Source organism: Corythoichthys intestinalis, chromosome 8 (genome assembly GCF_030265065.1).
Source record: "Corythoichthys intestinalis isolate RoL2023-P3 chromosome 8, ASM3026506v1, whole genome shotgun sequence".
Classification (NCBI taxonomy): Eukaryota; Metazoa; Chordata; class Actinopteri; order Syngnathiformes; family Syngnathidae; genus Corythoichthys; species Corythoichthys intestinalis.
Genome location: NC_080402.1, coordinates 33,338,934 through 33,361,199, shown reverse-complemented (window position 1 = coordinate 33,361,199; position 22,266 = coordinate 33,338,934). Strand labels below are relative to the sequence as shown.

General features: G+C 38.9%; 1 protein-coding gene across 1 annotated transcript in view; it reads left to right on the top strand.

The window, feature by feature from the left end:
* Positions 1 to 5: 5 nt before the first annotated feature.
* Positions 6 to 22,266, top strand: part of gucy1b1 (guanylate cyclase 1 soluble subunit beta 1) — a 37,506-nt gene continuing 15,245 nt past the window's right edge. The window contains exons 1-9 of the mRNA XM_057843338.1: positions 6 to 151; positions 372 to 445; positions 5,923 to 6,023; positions 8,742 to 8,860; positions 12,997 to 13,194; positions 13,986 to 14,216; positions 14,370 to 14,486; positions 17,706 to 17,839; positions 21,260 to 21,457. Of these exons, the coding sequence (XP_057699321.1) occupies positions 149 to 151; positions 372 to 445; positions 5,923 to 6,023; positions 8,742 to 8,860; positions 12,997 to 13,194; positions 13,986 to 14,216; positions 14,370 to 14,486; positions 17,706 to 17,839; positions 21,260 to 21,457 (1,175 nt within the window). The 5' untranslated portion in view covers positions 6 to 148. The remainder of the gene's footprint in view (positions 152 to 371; positions 446 to 5,922; positions 6,024 to 8,741; positions 8,861 to 12,996; positions 13,195 to 13,985; positions 14,217 to 14,369; positions 14,487 to 17,705; positions 17,840 to 21,259; positions 21,458 to 22,266) is intronic.

The window sequence follows — 22,266 nt, the reverse complement described above, 5'->3', positions numbered from 1 at the left end:
TTGGACGAACGTGTTGTCAATCACAAACTGATGGAGCGAGGAGGTATGGACGCAGCGAAGAACTATCAGCATCTGTAACCCAACGATGACGTTTCTGTCCAAAGAGCCTCTTTTTGCTTAAAAAAAGGAAGGAACACTAGCCGCCAATATGGTAAGTACATATTAACGTTTTAACGAGTGGGAGGCCGGCGACGTATCGTTTTTTCCGATTAGCGTTCCTTACCGGTTGTTTCGTTATTACACGGCATATTAACAGGTGAATACAGCCCGACATTGTACATTTTAAATACGTTCACGTGGCAGGACTAACAACAAGCAAGAGTTTAATGAGTATGCTGTTTGTTTGTTTTTTGTAATTCATTTGTTTACAGTATGGTTTTGTGAATCACGCCTTGGAGCTGCTCGTTTTGAGGAATTACGGACCGGAAGTGTGGGAAGACATCAAGTGAGTGTTATGATTTTTTTTAATGGTTGTTATGCTTATTATTCGCTTGTGCATATAAAATGTTTGACTGGGTGTAGGCAGTGAGCTTAGACGTGACACAGGCTGGCTCACTGAACGTTTTAATGATTAACAAATAAGATCATACATACCATAGGCTCACACCAGGAATGATCATTTTATGAAACATATTTTACCTAGTTGACTCCTAATAAGGCCAGGTTTTTGTTCTAAATGAGCAATGTAAAGTGTTAATGCAAAGGCCTGCTAGTTGTTTTTTAAATGAATATTTTTGACTTAATTTATTGGAGGCCAACCGCTCGCAATCAAAATGGATTGGACGGAAAGGTGAGCATGGGTGAGCATTCAAAGCCAGTAAGTCTAGTCCAGTTTAAATCAATTGGACGTCTATCATTGTCAATGGGAGGCAGTGGGTTACTTGCCGGATGATAATGTATATGATATGATGATAATGTATGGCTAAAGGCCATGCATGGCTTTACATTGCAGGTCCAATTGCGCAATATGTATTATTTTTGTGTAATTTCAGTGTAGTTACAGTCCAGTATTGATGCTTGTGGAGTTAGAAGCAGTTAGGGAATCATGTGGGCTGTTTCATTTGTTCCGTGATACACCATACACAATATTGGAAGTACCGCTTCAAATATATTTTAGATTGAAATTGATTATATGCAAGGGCGTAGGTTTGGTCTCAATATTGGTAGGGACAATATAACAGCATAACCTGCATTTACACTTTTTGCTGGGGACGGGGTCAGGGCTACATCTCTCACCAATATGAACCTAATTAATGGATAGGCTAAATGATTAATGCAAAATAAATCTGTATTGACCTATACTAACTTTCACACTGCAAATTTACAATATATCGTCTTAATCTGATCATTTTTTTTAATCCAGTCGAATTATTTTCGTCTTGTTTTGAGTGTTATAGGCTAGTAAACAGATGAATGCGTCACATTCTTCCACATACTTTAAATAAATATTTCTACAGTATTTGTTGTTATTAAACTCATACATGTAACAGTTGGTCATTTTTCACGAAAATCGAGAACAAAATGCTTTCAAATAATGTTTTCAACAATATATATTGTTGGAATAAGGGCACGGTGGCTGAGTGGTTAGCACGTCTGCCTCACAGTTCAAAATTTAATGGTTCAATCCCGGGCTTCGGCCTTCCTGTGTGGAGTTTGCATGTTCTCCCCGTGCCTGTGTTGGTTTCCTCCGGGAACTCCGGTTTCCTCCCACATCCCAAAAACATGCATGGTAGGCTGATTGAACACTCTAAAATGAGTGTGTGCGTGAATGGTTGTATGTCTCCTTGTGCCTTGCGATTGGCTGGCAACCAGTTCAGGGTGTCCCCTGCCTACTGCCCGTGGTTAGCTGGGATAGGCTCCAGCACCTCTGCAACCCTTGTAGCGGAATGGAAAATGGATGAATGAATTAAGAACATTTCTGACAAAAAAGTTTTTTTTTAATATTAAATATATAAACTTTTTGCTTACAATAAGTCTGTTAAGCTTATTTTCAGCAAGCTATTTTATTTCAACAAATCTAAGTGAGTAAAAATTCTTGAAGCACTGGCAGATAATTTCACTTATTTCTAGTAGATTTACACTGAAAACAAGGGAAGGTTTTTTTTTTTTTTTTTTGGGTTCGGGTTTTGAAGTGCATATGTGTTCGATTCAAACCTTTGTTTTCAAAAACTACTCAAGAAACATTTTGAGAACTTCCAGAATAAGTGTCTGCATTTTATAAGCAAATTTAAATTGCAATATCCGAACACAAATCATATCAACAATCATCCACAAGAAATGCAAACTTGTTAATCATCTCTTAACTATCCAGGAGGGAAAAAAAAAAAAAAAAATGAACGGTTGTTTCTGCGAATGCGTGTAAAGTTAAATATTGCCGCGAATGCAGCGGTTCCAAATTCAACACTACAAACTTTTGAAAAAGAAATATTTACTTACGTTTGATCATGGACGGACATGTAGAAAACTTCTCCTCGGACACATCCTGCCATGTGGCTGCACACCACTAAACTGCACGCCGCTCTCTCACTGTTCACGTCTTCGCCGTGTCTTTAAGCATTTATTTCTGCCATATTCATGTTGCCCGTGTATGTTTATGAAGTAACTTATTTATTTAGCACCTTTGGATAACACTCAGAGTCCAACTGAATGTAAAAGAGTGCATATTCACCACCACAAAAGCTTGGGGAGCAAATACTAGTATTATCATGGGTGAAAAATGAGACAGAACACCGGCTGTGAATGCATGTGTGTGTGTTTGGGGTAAGTTGTCAGCCAATCAAACTTGCGTTTGAGGGGGAAAAAATGGACTGGCCCATTTAGCAAGTCAAAAAGGGGTCAATCTAAGTCTGAACGTATTGAAAGTACTGTAATTCACTTAATAATGGTAGGGTTAATTCTATCCTTAAAAAATGGGGAGACAATCTAAATTACCTATATAATTGAGGTCATTATATAATGCAAATAAGGTTTCTTAAAAGTTGGTTGGGACAATTTGAGCATCCTGAAAAGTTGGTGGTGTTATGTCCCTACCGTCCCTCTGCAAATCTACACCCTTGATTATACTGTATGCTATATTTAAAAAAAATCTTAAATTGCTCTAAAAGTTATGTTTTAAAAGTAACATTTTCAACCCACTGACCGGTTGATAAGACTTTCAGCAAAAATGTCAGTTTTCACTTTTCCAATTAAATTAAGTGAATAAGTTAGTATAAAAAGGTAAAAACAACACCAACAACAAAGACAGTGAGGGGAGAAAAACAGAAGACTGAATTTTAGCTATACCGATAAAGATGTAATGTACAGGTGATATAATATACTAGTAGGTCCCGCACATTCTTAAAATTCACTGTGTAAAAAGAAGTTGGTGACATTAAAAACTCAATAAACAATCAAACATTCAATGTTACCTCTGAAAACAAGTGATGTGTATACGCTATAGGCCCGTCACAAGATGTTAGTCTTAAGGGGGCATATGAAGTGATTGTGTGTGTGTGTGTGTGTGTGTGTGGTGGGGGGGGGGGGTACAGTAGTTATTACCCTACTCCTATATTTTATTATTTTATATTTTATTTTCATAAAGCCTACTGTATACTCCATTCACACAGCACATAATCATCACGTTAATCAAAGTGTCTGAGGCAGTTTTGCTATTCTCGATCAGCTGCAGAAAATTTGTGAACATTGTTTCAAAAATAAAACGCGCGCCAACATCAGGTTTCAAACCCAAGAACCGGAAGGTATCACATTATGTACTTTGTTGCAAACGTTTAATAATTGCACCACAAGGTCCTAGATGAAATATGTATCTTCAAAGTTGATTAAAATTTAGACTATTCAAAAGGTCTAAAATTGCACAATATATCGTTTGAAGATCTCCATACGCATGCGAAATTGTAACATCGCAGGTCGTGCAATTGTTTTTTTGTTTTTTTTTAACTTGTTAACTTTTGTTTTACTTCATAAAAGAACAAGTGTGCCGATCCTGGATCCTGTTATATACAGCAAACCTGGATTAAACGGCATTATATAAATTTGGAACGTCCCTGAGCCCATCATGTGATCGGAAAGCAGGCCGATTGCTTTATTTTTTTAGACGATCAGAATCGGGTGAAAAGAATCGAGTTTTTATTTAAAAAATATATTCATGTTTTTCTGGTTCATGCTCGTACAGTGCCATTGCCTCTCACCCTCCCTACTGCTAGGCAGTGCAACCAAACTGTTTTTCTTGGTCACCAGTGCAGCTGGCGTTTGGAACTTAACTTCACGATGATTGACAGTTTTGTAGCTTTGATCTAGCCAGAGAAGCCTCGGTAGCTCTTCGATCAAAGGCACAAATGTGCAGCCCAGTCTGAAGTGTGCTGTGTCAACTCATTCATTGTGTAAGTTCTCGGCAGTGTGTGCGTCAAAGTGTGATTGAATTCGAATGGACTCATACAATGAAGCATTTAATAAAGACAAGCATTTTTCTACGTTAGTCTTGCTTAAAAATCATTCGCATCATGAAGGCGGCACGGTGAGAGAGTGGGATTGTTGAGTTTGCATGTTCTTCCCATGCATGCATTGGCTTTCTCCAGGTTCCTGCCATATCCCCAAAAAACGGTGTATTATGCTGATTGAACACTTCAAATTGGCCGTAGGTGTGAGTGTGTGTCTGTGATTGGTTGTGTGTCTATATGTGCTCTGTGACTGTCATTCAACCTGTTCAGGGTGTACCCCGCCTTCTGCATGGAATTAGCTGTGACCCTCGTAAGGATAAGCGGTACAGAAGATGAATGAATGAGGGAATTATATGAATGTTATGGAGAGTGATGGAGCGTTAGGCAATGAAAAATGCGGGTGCAGCTACAGTATATTTTGTGCTGGGGCACCTTAAGAAAAAAGTTTGGTGCAACCAGTGCAACCAATGCAAAAAGTGTAGAACTTTGCAATATATATCGCAATGTCAATTTGTTCTAATATCGTTCCGGCCTAGTGACGATTGTGTCTTCACTTTGAATGTCTTTTTCCTTTATGTAACTTCCTGCGCGTATTCTTCACTTTTTATGCACTAATGTATAAGAGCTACAATTAGGAATTCTCCAAAATTTGTCAATGTTTCTCATCATTAAAACAAATTAATCTTTTCATTTATATCAATTTCTTCAACAGCAAGATGTTATTTTAACTTTATAGTGCAAGAAACAAAAAAAATAGTTTATGATTTAGTGACTGATTTGTTTGTGACAATTTGAATTTGTGGAAACTGCTGGTCATTAATTCAGATAACAAAATGCATAAAGGGATGAGTTGTTGCAAATCCTTGGGGGGACAAAAGCAAGCTATGGGAAAAGAATGTGCTCGAAGTGGCCTTTAAATGTGTTGCTCTTGAGCGCCTCCTTTTCTTTTGCAGTATAATGTCAACATGACATTTTTTAGCACGCTCACTCCATTGGGCCCTGAACCCGCCATGACCCAAAAAGACAGAGGGAAAAAAAGCACAAGCGAAAGTCAAGAGCTGCAGCTGTCTTGTGTAAATGTTTCTAAAGTTGTTATTCTGCTGGGTGTAGACATACTGCATCTCACTGATATCGCATATACAATTTATCACCTTCCTTTTTTTCCTTTTCAAATTAGAATAGAAGTTGAGTAGGTGAAAAATGAATCCCCATTTTCCATGCAAAACCTTTTATAGTAAACCTTTTCACTTGCTATTAGTTAAAATTGATTGGGCAACTGTGTCCATAAATCGTGATTGTTTTCTTAGTTTTAGCAGAACTAATTACAACCTCATTACATTTTCTATTCAATAATGATGCTATAGGGCACAGTGATGATACGCATGAGTGGCTGCATATTTAAGCATGATTAACTTTTTAACGAGCAAGTGCAATTACCTTTTTGTGTAGTAAAATAAAGACGTGTATGACATAATTTCTCTTTCAGGAGAGAAGCGCAACTGGACATCGAGGGCCAGTTCCTTGTTCGAATAATTTACGATGACGCCAAAACGTACGATCTTGTCGCTGCTGCCAGCAAAGTTCTCAGTAAGTGTGTTCTCTTATTTTTTTGAGGCACAATCAGCAAAGCAAACGTCCCAATAACAGTTCAGATTGAATTTGTTTTAAAAATAAATGAAACTGGGTTAGTCATTTGATGTATTATAAACAAAGACTCACGGTTTACACTAGGGTTGGGAACCTGTTGGTACCTCACGATATGATACAGTTTGCGATATAAAGCTCACGATATGGTGATACAAATATCGATACATTGGTCAGGAAATCATTCTAGGATATTCTACAAAACAACTCATGAACAGAAAAAACTATTTTCCTCCTTCTGCTGTAAGTTTATCCCTAGTAGATGTCCAATCCATTTGAACTGGGAGGGTGGCACCGTGGCAGCAAATAAACCCCTTGCCCTTCAAAAAGGCCCCTCCCACTTTTGTAGCGTTCATTGGCAGCCAGGCAACGAGGTAATTTTGGGCATTGTCAGATTATTACTGTTGATTTTCAGTTACTTCCTTTTGATTTTGGGGCATTTTATGGGTCACTTCCTTTTCTGCAACCAAAAATCAACAGGAATGAATAGGCAGTGACTCAAACTCAACAGGAAGTGACCTGGAAATGCCCTAAAATTAACAGAAAGTGACTTGTAAATGCCCCGAAAATCGGGAAGAGTGACTGTGAATGCTTTGGGTTCGAATGAACGAACGGTCTTTCACCCTTCCCAGGCTTAATGGATTGAGTGTCGAGCACTGTTTTTTTTTAAACATTGACACCTTTTTAAAACAATTTATCGATTCTTGGCATGATGGTATGGATAAACTTTTAGGATCCATCCATCAGTATCAAAATATATCACCAATTCGATATTTGGCACACCCCTAATTTACAATCTAATGAGAGCTGTTTTTAAAGGCTTGGTTTTGATTGACAGTGAACCCTCGCTTATTTACAATTAGCTATTTCCACCCCGAATTTACAATCTAATGAGAGCTGTTTTTAAAGGCTTTTTTGATTGACAGTGAACCCTCGCTTATTTACAATTAGCTATTTTCAAATTGTACATTTTGATTTTCGTTTGTAAGGCAACATTTTAAATACAGCATAATCCTATTACAGGGCGAGGCAAAACGGTGTCCTTTGCATTTGCAGATGCTAATGATCAATTGCACACGGAAGCTAATTTAAAAACGATTTTTGAATAATAATGCTTACCTAAGCATACATTTTAGTCTAGGTCTGCAGCGATCGCGATCGAATATTTTAGTTGTTGATTAATGAACTAGTTAGTTTGAATAATTGAGTCATCCGATAAGAAACATAAAAAATTAAAATACCTGAGCTTAGCCTCAAACAGTATAAAAAATAACAAATGAGGATATAAGTACAACAAAATAACAATTGGCTAACTTACATAGCAAAAGTCCATTAGCTTAAATGCTATAAAATGCATTTACAATGCTCTTAACAAATGGTTTAAACATATATTCCCACAAAACACGGCTAAATTTACCTTTGAAGTAAATTACAAATGCATTAAAAAAAAAAACATTAGCTCAAACAAAAACTTAGCTTATATTCGTCTTAACAGGGAGCAGCCGGATTCAGCCATGTGAAATGAGTTACAGTGGTACCTTTACAGACGAAGTTAATTTTTTCCAGGACCTTGTTTGTAAGTCGAAATGGTCGTATGTCGAGCAGGATTTTCCCATAAGAATACATTATATTTCCATTAATTTATTCCACTGCCCGAAAAACTACACTAAATTCTCGATAAATTCTGATTTTATTATGGCAAATATCAATTACAAAGAGCAAAACAAATAAATTATTAATAAAAATCGGAATAATGATATAATAAGAGCAATAATTCTAATAATACCTGTAATAATGTACCAAACCGGGTTCTAATGTGGCGAATGTGTTTGCGTGGTGTACCTAAACACATTGCGTGGCTGACAGTGATCTCTTTAGTTTCACTTTGTTTTCTTACAGCGGGGGACACTAGGGGTGTTGTGTTGCAAAAGTTGATGGAATAAATGATCAGAAACCTGACAAAGCTGGCGATTTCTTTGGCAATGTTACCACAATAATAATTGCCACCTTATAAAGACTGGCGAAAGGAGGAGGACCATCATAGACCGCCATATCACGGATGCACACTCCACGCTCATATTTTTCTGTCATATCTATCTTCATGTCAATGTTACAGTAAGCATCAACTTTTATCTTTTTTTTTTGCCACCTGCACTAACATTGTTGAAACCCATGTTGATTTCTCTCACAAGAAAATCTGCCATGCGTCCATCTTGCGGGAAAACAAAGAAACATGTCGTCGGATGTAGAAACAAATACGAGTCAAATTTTACGTTGGATGTCGAAAAGATCTTGTGTCGAAGCGATCGGATGTCGAGGTACCACTGTATATCATATTCACTGTTGCCACTAGAGGACAGTATATCCACCTAAATAAAAAAACAAATGCAAACGCTTTCAAAACAAACCATGACAACGCCACTTTAACTAAACAAATACTCGAAGCAGCAAAATTTAATTCAAATCTTTTTTTCTAATCGAATTACTTAAGTTAATCGATTAATCGTTGCAGCACTATTTTAGTTTGCATCCCTTATGTGCAAAATATAACTATCTGTATCAATACTTTACTTATGTCAATTTATCACATAAACCCCGACTAAACGTGACTATGTCATGATAGCTGCTCGCCTGTGGTCTTGATCCTTCTTTGCATTGCAGAGATTGACGCGGGAGCCATCCTGCAGATGTTTGGAAAGATGTTCTTTGAGTTTTGCCAAGAGTCGGGATATGACACCATTTTGCGTGTGCTGGGATCAAACGTTCGCGAATTCCTTCAGGTAAGTCTTGCTTCTAAACTCTGACAGTAGACAATCTGCCGTCCAGAAAAAGTTTTACACGCAGCCGTTTGTTGTGGGCGTATTGAAAAAAAGCAACTGGTACTTTGGATGATTAAGACACGTCTTCAACACAACTTGCTCTAACTGATACTAAGTAAATCATTGTAGCTGATGTTTTGGACAGAAACACAATGTGCAACTATCACCCATCTCTTTCTTTGTGAGACAAAAATGTGAGACCTGTGCTCTTTTGGCAAAGACCTTGACCTGCCATAACAACAACAACACTGTAGCGGCTGTGCATGTCATCATACTGCGACACCCAAATCAATACGTCAACAAAAATAGGCTAATAGGAGAGCAGAATCGCTTTTCTGAAGCATGGTGTGAAAGATTTTGACTAATAGGGCAGCAGGATCTTTTGGCGCGACATTTAAAAGCAGAAAGCAGGAAGTACATACGTATCTTTTACACTACTGTATAGTATTTTGTCTGAAATTTTCTTTCTTAACAAGAGGCAATATTTTGCCGTTGAAGCGTGTCCTAATCTGAAAATTCCATTTGTAGAGACGTCCATAGGTAGAGGTACCACTGTATGATAATTACAATACAAAAGTTTCCAATATAAAGTATTTCCAAATTTCAAGAATTCTTTCAGACCTTTGAAAGTCTACATCTCACCTTTTGCAAGATAAGGGTGATAAAAAAACAAAAACGTAAACTCAAAAGGTTTTAATTGGTTTTCAGTCTGAAATTGTTTAATAAAATGAGTCTTGTTTTGGTTTTAGAGCAAGTTTCTTTCACGTTCAGTGCTACACTAAAGTCAGCAGGTCAATTCAGATTTTTTTTCACCCTATGCTGAAATTTTCATGCAGTATGAACAGTCCAATTCCAATCCCAATCTGTCCGACCTAGGCCATTTTTCCATCTGTGGATATAATTCTGATATGTATACGATGTATCCTAAGGCTATGTTTCCAACGCAGGACGTGATGGCCACTTCGGATTTTTTGTTAATTCCGTTATTTTTGTCTAGACGTTCATATTGCACAAACATGTGGCTCGCAGTCTGTGACATGTTTGACACGTCACCGTTATTACGTGTCACAGTGTTTACGGTAATTTTTGAGGAGTTTATGCTACTGGAGTCAACATGATTTTAGCATAATAGCTTCACATAGAGAAACAAAAAATATTTTTTTGCACTTTAATCCACAATTGCTCATTGTTGTCTGTTGTTTGTTTTGTAGAACAATGGTGATGTGTTTCACTTATTGATGACGTATAGTTTGGATGTGCACTGATGAGCAGGGGTCACGTTAACCGAATATTTTCTGTCGTTGACCGGTTTTTTAAAACGGCGACGGAAAAAACTGAAGTCCATCTGTCATTTTGACAGGTTGCAATTCACACCCCAGACCACAGGGTGGCAAGTGAGCATATTAATTAGCTATTGTCTCTCTTGATGCATCACGTCGTTGGCCTGACTCGGAAAAATGTCAAGGCAACTGAGTGTCCGAAGTTTCATCAAAAAGCCCCAAAACGACGATGGTGTTGATAAAAGAGGTGAAAAAAGAGTGTGGCCGCAGAGCGCGGATTCAGCCTCCAGAACTACATCAAAACGGCCATGAGAAGTCGTCTGTCCGAGGCAAAAGTCCAAAACCTCATGACAATAGCCTCTGCAGCAATCCCACTTGAGACATTTGATGTGCACAAGCGGGCACGCAATTCAAGTCCATGCGCACCAGGAGGAAGGTGTGAGACGAAGTTCAGGCAACAGCAGGTGAACTGTTAATTTCATTATTCCTTATGTAGCCTACCTACTGGGGCCACAGTCAGCTGATTTTGTCACTGCGGAGAAAAAGTTACATATTCATCTGCTTGATGTGTGATGACACGGTGTGGATTCTCTGTTAAGCTTGTTCGGACAGAATATTAATTAAAAATGAATGAAAACGAAATACTATTGAATATGTCATTATTATCATTTTAAAAATTTAAGTGATGGGTAAAAATAGATTATGACCGGATTTTTATGACCCTGTCAGTCAAAGTGACAGACAACGAAAAAGTCTAGTGCAACCTCTGCTGATGAGCATTCATAATGCACAGGCATCGGATACATATCTGAATTATATCCACATATGAAAAGGTCGGATTTGAAAACATCGGAATTGGACTGTTCATACTGCAGGAAAATGCCAGATGAGCAAAAAAATCTGAATCTACCTTTGGTGTGAACATAACCTAAGTGTCCCACCTATCAGTCAATCCATTTTCTGTAGCGATCACAATGAGTTTGAGCCTATCCCAACTCACTTTGTCCCTGAGGTGAGGCACACCTTGGTCTGATTGCCAGTCAATCACATGGCACATATAAACAATAAAGAATTCACACGGAAAAGAACAATAAGAGCAAAACAGCAAAATTCCCCTTTCAACAAATAATAGTCACTGTAGGACTTTGAACTTACAGTGGGGCAAATAAGTATTTAGTCAACCACTAATTGTTCAAGTTCTCCCACTTGAAAATATTAGAGAGGCCTGTAATTGTCAACATGGGTAAACCTCAACCATGAGAGACAGAATGTGGGAAAAAAAAAAAAAACTGAAAATCACATTGTTTGATTTTTAAAGAATTTATTTGCAAATCATGGTGGAAAATAAGTATTTGGTCAATTCCAAAAGTTCATCTCAATACTTTGATATGTACCCTTTGTTGGCAATAACGGAGGCCAAATGTTTTCTGTAACTCTTCACAAGCTTTTCACACACTGTTGCTGGTATCTTGGCCCATTCCTCCATGCAGATCTCCTCTAGAGCAGTGATGTTTTGGGGCTGTCGTTGAGCAACACGGACTTTCAACTCCCTCCACAGATTTTCTATGGGGTTGAGATCTGGAGACTGGCTAGGCCACTCCAGGACCTTGAAATGTAGCTTACGAAGCCACTCCTTTGTTGCCCTGGCTGTGTGTTTGGGATCATTGTCATGCTGAAAGACCCAGCCACGTCTCATCTTCAATGCCCTTGCTGATGGAAGGAGATTTTCACTCAAAATCTCTCGATACATGGCCCCACTCATTAATTCCTTTACACAGATCAGTCGTCCTGGTTCCTTTGCAGAAAAACAGCCCCAAAGCATGATGATTCCACCCCCATGCTTCACGGTGGGTATGGTGTTCATTGGATGCAATTCAGTATTCTTTCTCCTCCAAACACGAGAACCTGTGCTTCTACCAAAAAGTTCTATTTTGGTTTCATCTGACCATAACATATTCTCCCAGTCCTCTTCTGGATCATCCAAATGCTCTCTAGCGAACCGCAGACGGGCCTGGATGTGTACTTTCTTCAGCAGGTGGACACGTCTGGCAGTGCAGGATTTGAGTCCCTGGCGGCGCATTGTGTTACTGATAGTAGCCTTTGTCACTGTAGTCCTAGCTCTCTGTAGGTCATTCACTAGGTCCCCCCGTGTGGTTCTGGGATTTTTGCTCACTGTTCTTGTTATCATTTTGATGCCACGGCGTGAGATCTTGCATGGAGCCCCAGATCGAGGGAGATTATCTGTGGATCTGTGTATGTCTTCCATTTTCTAATAATTGCTCCCACAGTTGATTTCTTTACACCAAGCGTTTTACCTATTGCAGATTCAGTCTTCCCAGCCTGGTGCAGGTCTACATTTTTGTCTCTGGTGTCTTTCAACTGCTCTTTGGTCTTGGCCATTGTGGAGTTTGGAGTGTGACTGACTGAGGTTGTGGACAGGCGTCTTATATAACGATAATGAGTTAAAACAAGTGCCATTCATGCAGGTAACGAGTGGAGCCTCGTTAGACCTCGTTAGAACTCGTTAGAAGAAGTTAGACCTCTTTGACAGCCAGAAATCTTGCTTGTTTGTAGGTGACCAAATACTTATTTTCCACTCAAATTTGGAAATAAATTCTTTAAAAATCAAACAATGTGATTTTCTGTTTTTTTTTCCCACATTCTGTCTCTCATGGTTGAGGTTTACCCATGTTGACAATTACAGGCCTCTCTAATCTTTTCAAGTAGGAGAACTTGCACAATTGGTGGTTGACTAAATACTTTTTTGCACCACTGTATATGCATTGAACACTATCAGATATCTATGATATTTTTCAGAATTTGGATGCCCTCCACGACCACTTGGGCACCATCTATCCTGGAATGAGGGCTCCCTCGTTCCGTTGCACGGATGCTGAGAAGGGCAACAATCTGATTCTCCACTACTATTCGGAGAGAGAAGGCCTGCAGGACATCGTGATTGGCATCATTAAAACAGTTGCACAGCAAATCCATGGCACGGAGATAGAGATGAAGGTCTGCTTTGCCCTTTTTTCTGCACGCATTTTTTTTACCCGCTTTTTCCTGAATCCTGCCTTAATTGACAAGTGCAGAGGCGGGATTGGATATGATGTGGGGATATATTTAGATCTAAGAAGTAGTGTCTCTCGCACAGAGTACACTACAGAATGAGTCTAGTTATTTGACCCAGTGTCATCTATCATTTTTAACCATTTATATACTTAATGAGCCAATCTCATTCTACCATGACTAACTAATGAAATGAGAGTCGAACATTCTACACCACAACGCTCTACATTTGCTGCCTCCTAATGATTTTATACAAGAATCATACATTTTTAAGCATTGTATGTGGGAAAAAAACAGCAGACATTCCAAATGTGAGGCCAATCTGGGGAAATATTAGCTACGGTTGCCTTGGAAACAGGGCGCAGAGATGGTAGTCTGACGTCAGTGTGCCTTATGCCAACAGTGATTAATGTCATCTTCAATGTGACTAAATCTACTATAATAGACTTGAGATGAACAATGGTGTAATGCATATTATAGTACTTATATTTGAAGGGCGAATTATTTAATTAAGGACAGTAAAGCCATGTTAACAGATAATTTACTTACACTAATATCAGTAATATTGTTGTCACCGGTATAAAGTATCTCCTCATAAAATATTTTTAACAAATGCAAATATATGATCATGTCAACACTCGATCAGGTCAGATTAAAGAACAGAACGCTTATAGAAAATAAAGCTCATTAAATTTTGTGACAATACGAAGATGTTTGATCTTTAACTTGAACTGCAGATGATCCAGCCCAAAAGCGAGGAGTGCGACCACATCAAGTTCCTGATTGAGGAAAAAGAATCTGAGGAAGAAGCCTTCTACGAAGATCTGGACGGCTTCGAGGAGAACGGCACGCAGGAAACACGAATCAGCCCATATACCTTTTGCAAGGCCTTTCCCTTTCACCTGATGTTCGACAAAGACTTGATGCTCACACAGTGCGGCAACGCCATTTACCGAGTGCTGCCTCAGGTCTGCTTGCCATTAGGCGACACTGTTTAATCAATCATGGGGTGATCAGTTGTTACAGCACTGACATTTTGGCCACCTGGATTGCATATACATAATCATTACTAGCCTTGTGCTTCTGAATTATGCATATTTTAATTTCCTCTTACCTCGTAGCTCCAACCTGGTGCCTGCATCCTCCCTTCAGTTTTCTCCCTGGTCCGCCCGCACATTGACTTCAGCTACCATGGCATTCTTTCGCACATCAACACGGTTTTCGTCCTGCGAAGCAAGGTAGAATTCTGTGTAAAAACTGCATTTGCTGTAACTTTGTTTTCTAACGAGTACCCGGTTAACAGATTAATTGAATACCTCAAGTAATTCATAAGAAAAAAAACATGCAAGCAAAAACTCACAAATTTGTGTTATGCTGTTCATATACAGTTCGTGGCAAAGTTATGACATACAGTGGTATGAAAAAGTATTTGATCGTTTTGGATTTTTTCACATTTCTGCATAAAATCACCATTAAATGTAAGCTGATCTTTGTCAAAATCACACAGATGAAAATACAGTGTCTGCTTTAACTAAAACCACCCAAACATTTATAGGTTTTCATATTTTAATGATAGCATCCAAACAATGACATAAGGGCGAAAATAAGTAAGTGAACCCTCTGCCTAAGGAGACTTATAGAGCAATTGAAACCAATTTTTACCAAATATTTTAAGTCTGGTGTGTGCCTAATCACAGATGAGAGGTTTAAAGCTGCCTTTCCCACTATAAAACACACACCGGGTAAGAAATGTCTTGATGAGAAGCATTGTCTGATGTGCATCATGGCTCAGTTAAAAGAGCTGTCTGAGGACCTGCGATCAAGGATTGTTGATTTGTATAAAGCTGGGAAAGAATACAAAACCATCTGTAAAAGTCTGTGTGATCATCAATCGACAGTCAGAGAAGTTGTCCACAAATGGAGAGAGTTTGGCACTGTTGCTTTTGTCCAAAGGAGTGGCCGGTCAGAGAGGTAAAAAAGAACCCCTAGAGTGTCTGCTAAAGACTCACAGAAATCACTGGCACAGTCCAATATCTCTGTGCACACATCAACTATATGTAAAACTATGGCCAACAATGGTGTTCATGGGAGGACTCCACAGAGGAAGTCACTGCTGTCTAAAAAAACATTGTTGTTTGTTTAATGTTCGCAAAAATGCCCTTGAACACTCCACAGACGTTTTGGCAAAATATTCTGTGGACTGATGATACCAAAGCTGAATTGTTTGAGAGTAACGCACAACGTCATGTGTGGAGGAAAAAAGGGACAGCTCACCAACATCAACACTTCATCCTTACTGTGAAGCATGGTGGAGGGAGCATCATGATTTGGGGCTGTTTTGCTACCGCAGGGCCTGGACAACTTGCAATCATTAATGGAAGAATGAATTCAAAAGTTTATCAGGATGTTTTGGAGGAAAACCTGAGGCCGCCTGTCAGACAGCTGAAGCTAAAAAGAGGATAGATGCTGCAACAAGACAATTATCCAAAACACAGAAGTAAGTCAACTTCAGAATGGTTTCAGAACAACAAAATACACTTTCTGGAGTAGCCAAGTCAAAGTCCTGACTTGAACCCCATTGAGATGCTGTGGCATGACCTAAAGACAGCGAGTCATGCCAGACATCCCAGGAAGCTGACTGAACTACAGCAGTTTTGTAGAGAAGAATGGGCCAAGATTAGTCCTGAGCGATGTCCCAGACGGATCTGCAGCTACAGGAAGTGTCTGGTTGAAGTTATTGCTGCCAACTGGGGGGGGGGGGGGGGGGCACAAAATATTAAAATATGATGGTTCACTTACTTAGTTTCCCCCCTTCTGTAATCGTTTGCATACTATCTGTTGGGTTTCTGGGTGAGCGTGGGACCCAAGTGCAGAGAAGGAAGGCAAGGTGGCAGTGGTAACAATTGTTTATTGCAGTATGTGAAGGCAGTCTTTGTCCAAATAGTCAGGCGGGCGGTTGGTGTGTAAGCAGGTGAGTTGTGAAGGCAGGATCTGTGAGCAAAGGTAAAATGAGCGAAAGCAAGGCAATACAGATTTCTAGAATTATCAAGGGCTAGTGTCACAAACGCTTGGAGTGGAGTTGTTGATCTGGCGATGAGGTGAGGCCAGGGACTGGCTTAAGTAAGCCGTTAACGATGATCACCTGCACCTGGTCCCAGGCCCACCCATCTGTCCAATCCTGCAATCAAGGCAGACACACATACACACAAAGTAGAGGAGCAGTGTTCAGGGGGCAGGATCCCTAACACTATCCTCATTAAAATATGAAAACCTATAAATGTTTGTGTGGTTTTAGTTAAAGCAGACACTGCTTTTCATCTGTGTGATTTTGACAAAGATCTGCTCACATTTGATGGTGATTTTTTGCAGAAATGTGAGAAATTTCAAAAGGTTCAGATACTTTTTCATACCACTGTACATTCATTGGCCAACTTTGAAGCCATCCATCCATTATATACCGCTTAATCCGTGGTTGGGTCACAGGGCAGCAGCCTTAGCAGGGAAGCCCAGACATCTCTCTCACCAGCTACTTCAACCAATTTCTCCGGCGGGACCCCACGGTGTTCCCAGGCCAGCTGAGAGACGCAGTCTCTCCATCGCGGCCTGGGTCGTCCCAGGGGCCTCCCATCGGAGAAGTTAGCCTTGACTTCCCTGTAATTTATTTTGTAACTAATTATGTGCCACTCTAACTCTCCATAGGGCACGCATTTAGGGGTAAATATTGTCATATTTATGTATTTATTTTTAAATCTTTAAACTTAGTTTATTTTTGTTTTTTGAAAAATGAAAGAAAACAGTCAATATTCTCTTATTTATTTTATATTTTTTAAATAGCTTAAGTAATAAATATAAAATTGCAACTTTAATTTTTTATTTGTTTATTCAATGGTTTATACATTTCTTTACTGTAAAAAAAAAAAAAAAAACATTTAATTTTTATTAATGTTTATTTGTTATTGATGCTTTTATATTTATTACTTAAATGTTATTAGGGGTCATAACCAGAGTATTTGTTTTTATTCATGTTATTTTTCTCTCAATTAATATTTTATTAATTTACAATTCTATTTAAAATTATATATATTAATGAAATACACATTATTGTGTCATGTCCATATAAATGATGCATTTTCAAAATCAACTTATTTTAAAACAATGTGGAAAAACAAAAGGCTTGTTGACACAAACATGACGGATAAATTAAATTTTTGATGACTACATTCAGCAGACTCTCCAAATCTGAGATCACATCTCTGAAATTTTAGTAAGTCCATCTTATCAAAAAATTTATAAAATCTAATTTTAGGTTCACTATATTCTTTTCAAATTCAGACAAAAAAATGCAGATATTTCCTGTGCCTGGCAGTGCGTTCTAGCTCTTTTTTTGTCTATTTTTAGGCTTGTCTTATTGTGGAATATTCAATGAAATATTAATAAATGCGGTGCAATCCTGGCAGGAGGGTCTACTTAATGTGGAGACGGTGGAAAACGAGGACGAGCTGACAGGGGTAGAGATCAGCTGTCTGCGGTTGAAAGGACAGATGATATATTTGCCCGAAGCTGAAAACATCCTCTTTCTTTGCTCGCCCAGGTATGACCACCCTGCACTGCGCGTTTACTGCATATTCTTGCTTTCTCGTGATGTTTTCTAGGGGAAAAAAAGCAAATAAGCAACGAAATCTGGAAATTACTCATGATCTCTTTTCACTATCATTGGCCTCGCTAGCCTTCGTCAAAGCATTTTCATGCAGGTCGCACAGAGTATATGCAAAAGGTTGTTACCTTGCATGACAGAAATATGATATGGGACTCAAACAGAAAGGTCAGAGAGAGTTCACACAAGCCTCTTTTGTCCAGAGATCCCACAAAAAAACTGCAGTGTCAGAGGTGAGCCTCAGCAAAAGATTTGGCATTTATTTGCCTTTGGCTTTTAAAAAGTGACCATACTACCAAGGAAATAGGAATATTATAACAACCGAGTACAATTTTACACAGATACGTGACATATGAAGTCGTTTTTGGACATTGACAAAATTGCATAGCAATTGCATCGCAACAACCGGCAAGTCTACATTTGCACTTGTCAGAAAATAGAGTGTTCAACAAAACACATTTAAAGTTCTGACTGGAAAGAAGTGCTTCAAGTTGTTTTTGCCCCAAGCGGAAATAGAATGTCCGTATACTGGATGAAAGAATTCAGTATCCTGTTGTTTCCACTGTCACAAGCACAGTAACACTATCAACTAGAAAATGCCAATTTCTGGCAAAATTGTGATGGTAGCTTTGCTATGACACCTAGGACACTTCATGTTGACCTTGTGGCGTTTTGGAGACACTTCCTGTTCATTAAGTGGCATTTTGCAGTCTCTAACTATTAGTTTTTCTCAATTGCTTTGGTACGTTTCTCAGATAAGTATTGAAATTCTCAAATCTACTTTTCAACCCTCACAACATGTCGCACAAGCAGCAAGACAACATGGATTACCTGCAAAAGCCATTTTTTTGTGCAAAATACTTAGTCTATTGCTCAAAATGTAATTTCTGTGTCAATGAACATGTCAGTGCTGTCAGAATGAGGAGTCCTTGTTTCATTGTGTACAGACAAAACAGTCAAATTGCTTAGTCATGCTCTCAATTGAACAGTTTCTGGTGGAAGGATCTGATGCTGAAAATGGTTTACGTAAATTTTAATGAAAATTGCAAGTTATACCTTAGTGTGTGGGAGATTGAATGCAAAAGACTGGACAAGATTCAATTTACACTTTTACTGTTTTTACAATTTCTTGACAGACCATGTCACTGTGATACAGAAAGCAAAAGACAGCACTGAGTATCAAAGAAAAAACAAAAGAAAAATTAGAAATGTGAACATATAAGAATCGGCAGGACTAAACTTTGAATGCTACATGTCAGGATTTTTCCCCATTCTTTCTACACATCATGACATTCTTGTCAAGCCCTGTTGGGCCACATATTTTCATCCACGTCACAATGGCTGTCGTCTCTTGCTATACAGCGTGGAAAGAATCTTATTGAATGCCTTATCCAGCCTGTGCAGGCATCTGCTGTGATGTCACTTCATGCTGCATACATGGCATCCAGAAGAGTAATTTGAGTGTGAGGCTGGCGATCATAAACTTGCCAGATACGCATACACATGTGTAGAAACATTATTCTATGTGATCTACAAAAACATCCGCACCTTGCTGAAAGAAATGCGAAACAGCTTTTTTGATGTGCACTAGTTTTGGGCTCACTTCCTGTCGATTTTGGGGCATGTCGGGGTCACCTACTGTTGATTTGTGGGTCACTTCCTGTTGAGATCTGGTCATTTCCTGTTTTTGGCAGGCATTTTGGGTTTACTTTCTGCTGATATCGGGGCACTTCTTGTTGATTTCGAGGCATTTCGGGCTCACTATCTGTTGGGATTGGGTCACCTCCTGTTGATTACATGTCACTTCTAGTCAGTCGAATTGATGTTTGCAGTGATCCCTCGTTTTTCGCGGTTAATGGGGGCCACCCCCACCTCCCAACAAAGATAAAAAAATACGTGAAGTAGAGGCAGGGCTTATTTAAATTACGAAAAATATATTATTTTTTATCCCCAGTGTGTTCAATGTGTTATTCAGATTTAACAGCATTGGAAAGAAATACATTTCTCCCTTTTTCCCCAAAGTATTAAAAAAAAAAAAAAAAAAGCACGAATATATATACGTATTTTTATAAAAGGTTTTTAGGTACTGCAAATGTAATAATTATGCTATAAATTGGTTTTAGATCATGCATATAAACATTTTCAAATAAAATACTGTTGTTATTTTATTTATTTATTTATTTTTTAAATTGAAAAAAAAAAAAATCCACGATGGACTGAGGGCGCAAAGTTTGAGGCGCGAAGTAGCAAGGGATCAGTGTATTTTTGCCAATGGCATTGACATATATTGGTATAGATTTTGTGGGTCCTGTTCACTGTCAATAAGACACAATACAGACTTGTTTGTGGGTTAGAGTTCAATATGAATGGGAGGCAATGGTATTTGTGGATCCAATAACATTGGCAAAGGAGTCAAATTATTCTATCGCAGCAACACACCTGACTCAAATAATCAAGATTGTTATCAGGCTCCTGCAGAGGTTACTGATGAGCTGATCATTTGATTCAGGTGTTTTAAAGGGGGGACACATGGAAAACAAGCTGGATTGGGGCTCTCGAGAACCGGAGTTGGCTACTCCTGTTCTATCAGGTCCAATGCAAAATTTTTGGGTGGAATTTTACCAAAATATTTTTCATGAGGAATGAAAGAATTAGTCCGAAGTTGGAATGGTTGAAATCACCCAAAGAAAGTGAAGTCTGTGGGCGTCAATAGCATCCACGTACATGGGTGTCAATGGCATGGACTCACACGACCGTCATTGGCATGGATGTACATCAGGGGTGGGCAAACTATTCCACAAAGGGCCGCAGTGGGTGCGGGTTTTTGTTGCAACCCATTAAGAGGACACATTTTCACCAATCTGCTGTTTTACAAGTGCAATCAGTCGATTGCAGTCAGGTGCTTCTCATTTCTGCTGAAACCTCATTGGTTATACTATCTGTGCTGGGTCAGTTGGAACAAAGACCAGGACCCACTGCGGCCCTCGAGGACCGGTTTGCCCACCCCTGATGTACATGATCGTCATTTGCATGGACGTACATGATCCTCATTGGCATGGACGTATATTTGCCTTAATTTCCTGATTGTTTGACATTTTAAATTTGCAACTGGAAATTAATGGGGCTTTTTTTTTTTTTAAGAACCCCGCGTTTTTGTCACAAATGTAAACATTAGCGAAAAAATTGCAAGAGAGCCTACGTTTAGTGTGCTTTTCAAAGTTGGAATAGTGAGAATTAGTCAAAATGCGTGGACTGTACGGCACGCCAAAAAAGTGGAGGAAAAAAAATATTATATGTTTTGCAAGAATTCACACAAAAACAACATTGCCCCTGAACTGTGTGTTGTTGTTTACAAAGTGTGATGAACCTGGACGACCTTACACGAAGGGGTCTGTACCTGAGCGACATCCCGCTGCACGACGCCACACGAGACTTGGTGCTCTTGGGCGAGCAGTTCCGCGAGGAGTACAAGCTGACCCAGGAGCTGGAGATCCTCACTGACCGTCTTCAGCACACACTCCGGGCATTGGAAGATGAGAAGAAGAAAACAGACAGGTGAATGATCACTGCTAGCCTTTCCATGCCTGAATTTGCATTGAACAATTATGCATAAAAATGCATTGGTGGAATACATACGTACATAAAATAATAATATCAAATAGAAAATTAAATTGAGGAGCTGTAATAAACTAATTTCCATTCACCACAGAATGATAATTGGACGTCACATGATTGGATGTCTAGCACAATCAATGGCACAAATAGAAATAAATGTAAATTCAGAGAACAATGGATTAAAATGGATTAGGTGCCAATTACCATCAATGGGAGTGAATGCGTTAAATATGTTTTCAAAGCGCACACACTATACAGTAAAATTACACCATTTTAAGAAGATCTGTCACAGGATGCTAACATCACGATAGCGTCGTGCAATAGTGATAATGTCTGAAGTATGGAAGTATTTTGCATTTGGATGTTCTTTATTGGGAGATCCTCAAAATCTCAGTCTCAGAATCGAACTCAGGTGCACAAAATATGTAATTGGGACAACCCTAATTTAATCTCTTTGACTGCGATTGACAGCGATAAGATTTCCTATTCATTAGGGGTGCATGATATCCATTTTTTGAAACCGATATCGATAACTTCCTGCCCCTCAAGGCCAATACCGATACGATAAGTTTTAGAGCAAGGTTTTTACTGCTGTCTAACAGCGAACTCTTGTGGTCGCTTTGCGACATGGTTTATTGCTTTCTTGCCAGTTCAATATGGCTGCACGACGTCTCGGGCTGACGCCTCCATTGTAATGTTGTGCTTATATGATCCTTGGACAAGATTTGTCCGTAAGTATGGTTGTTGTA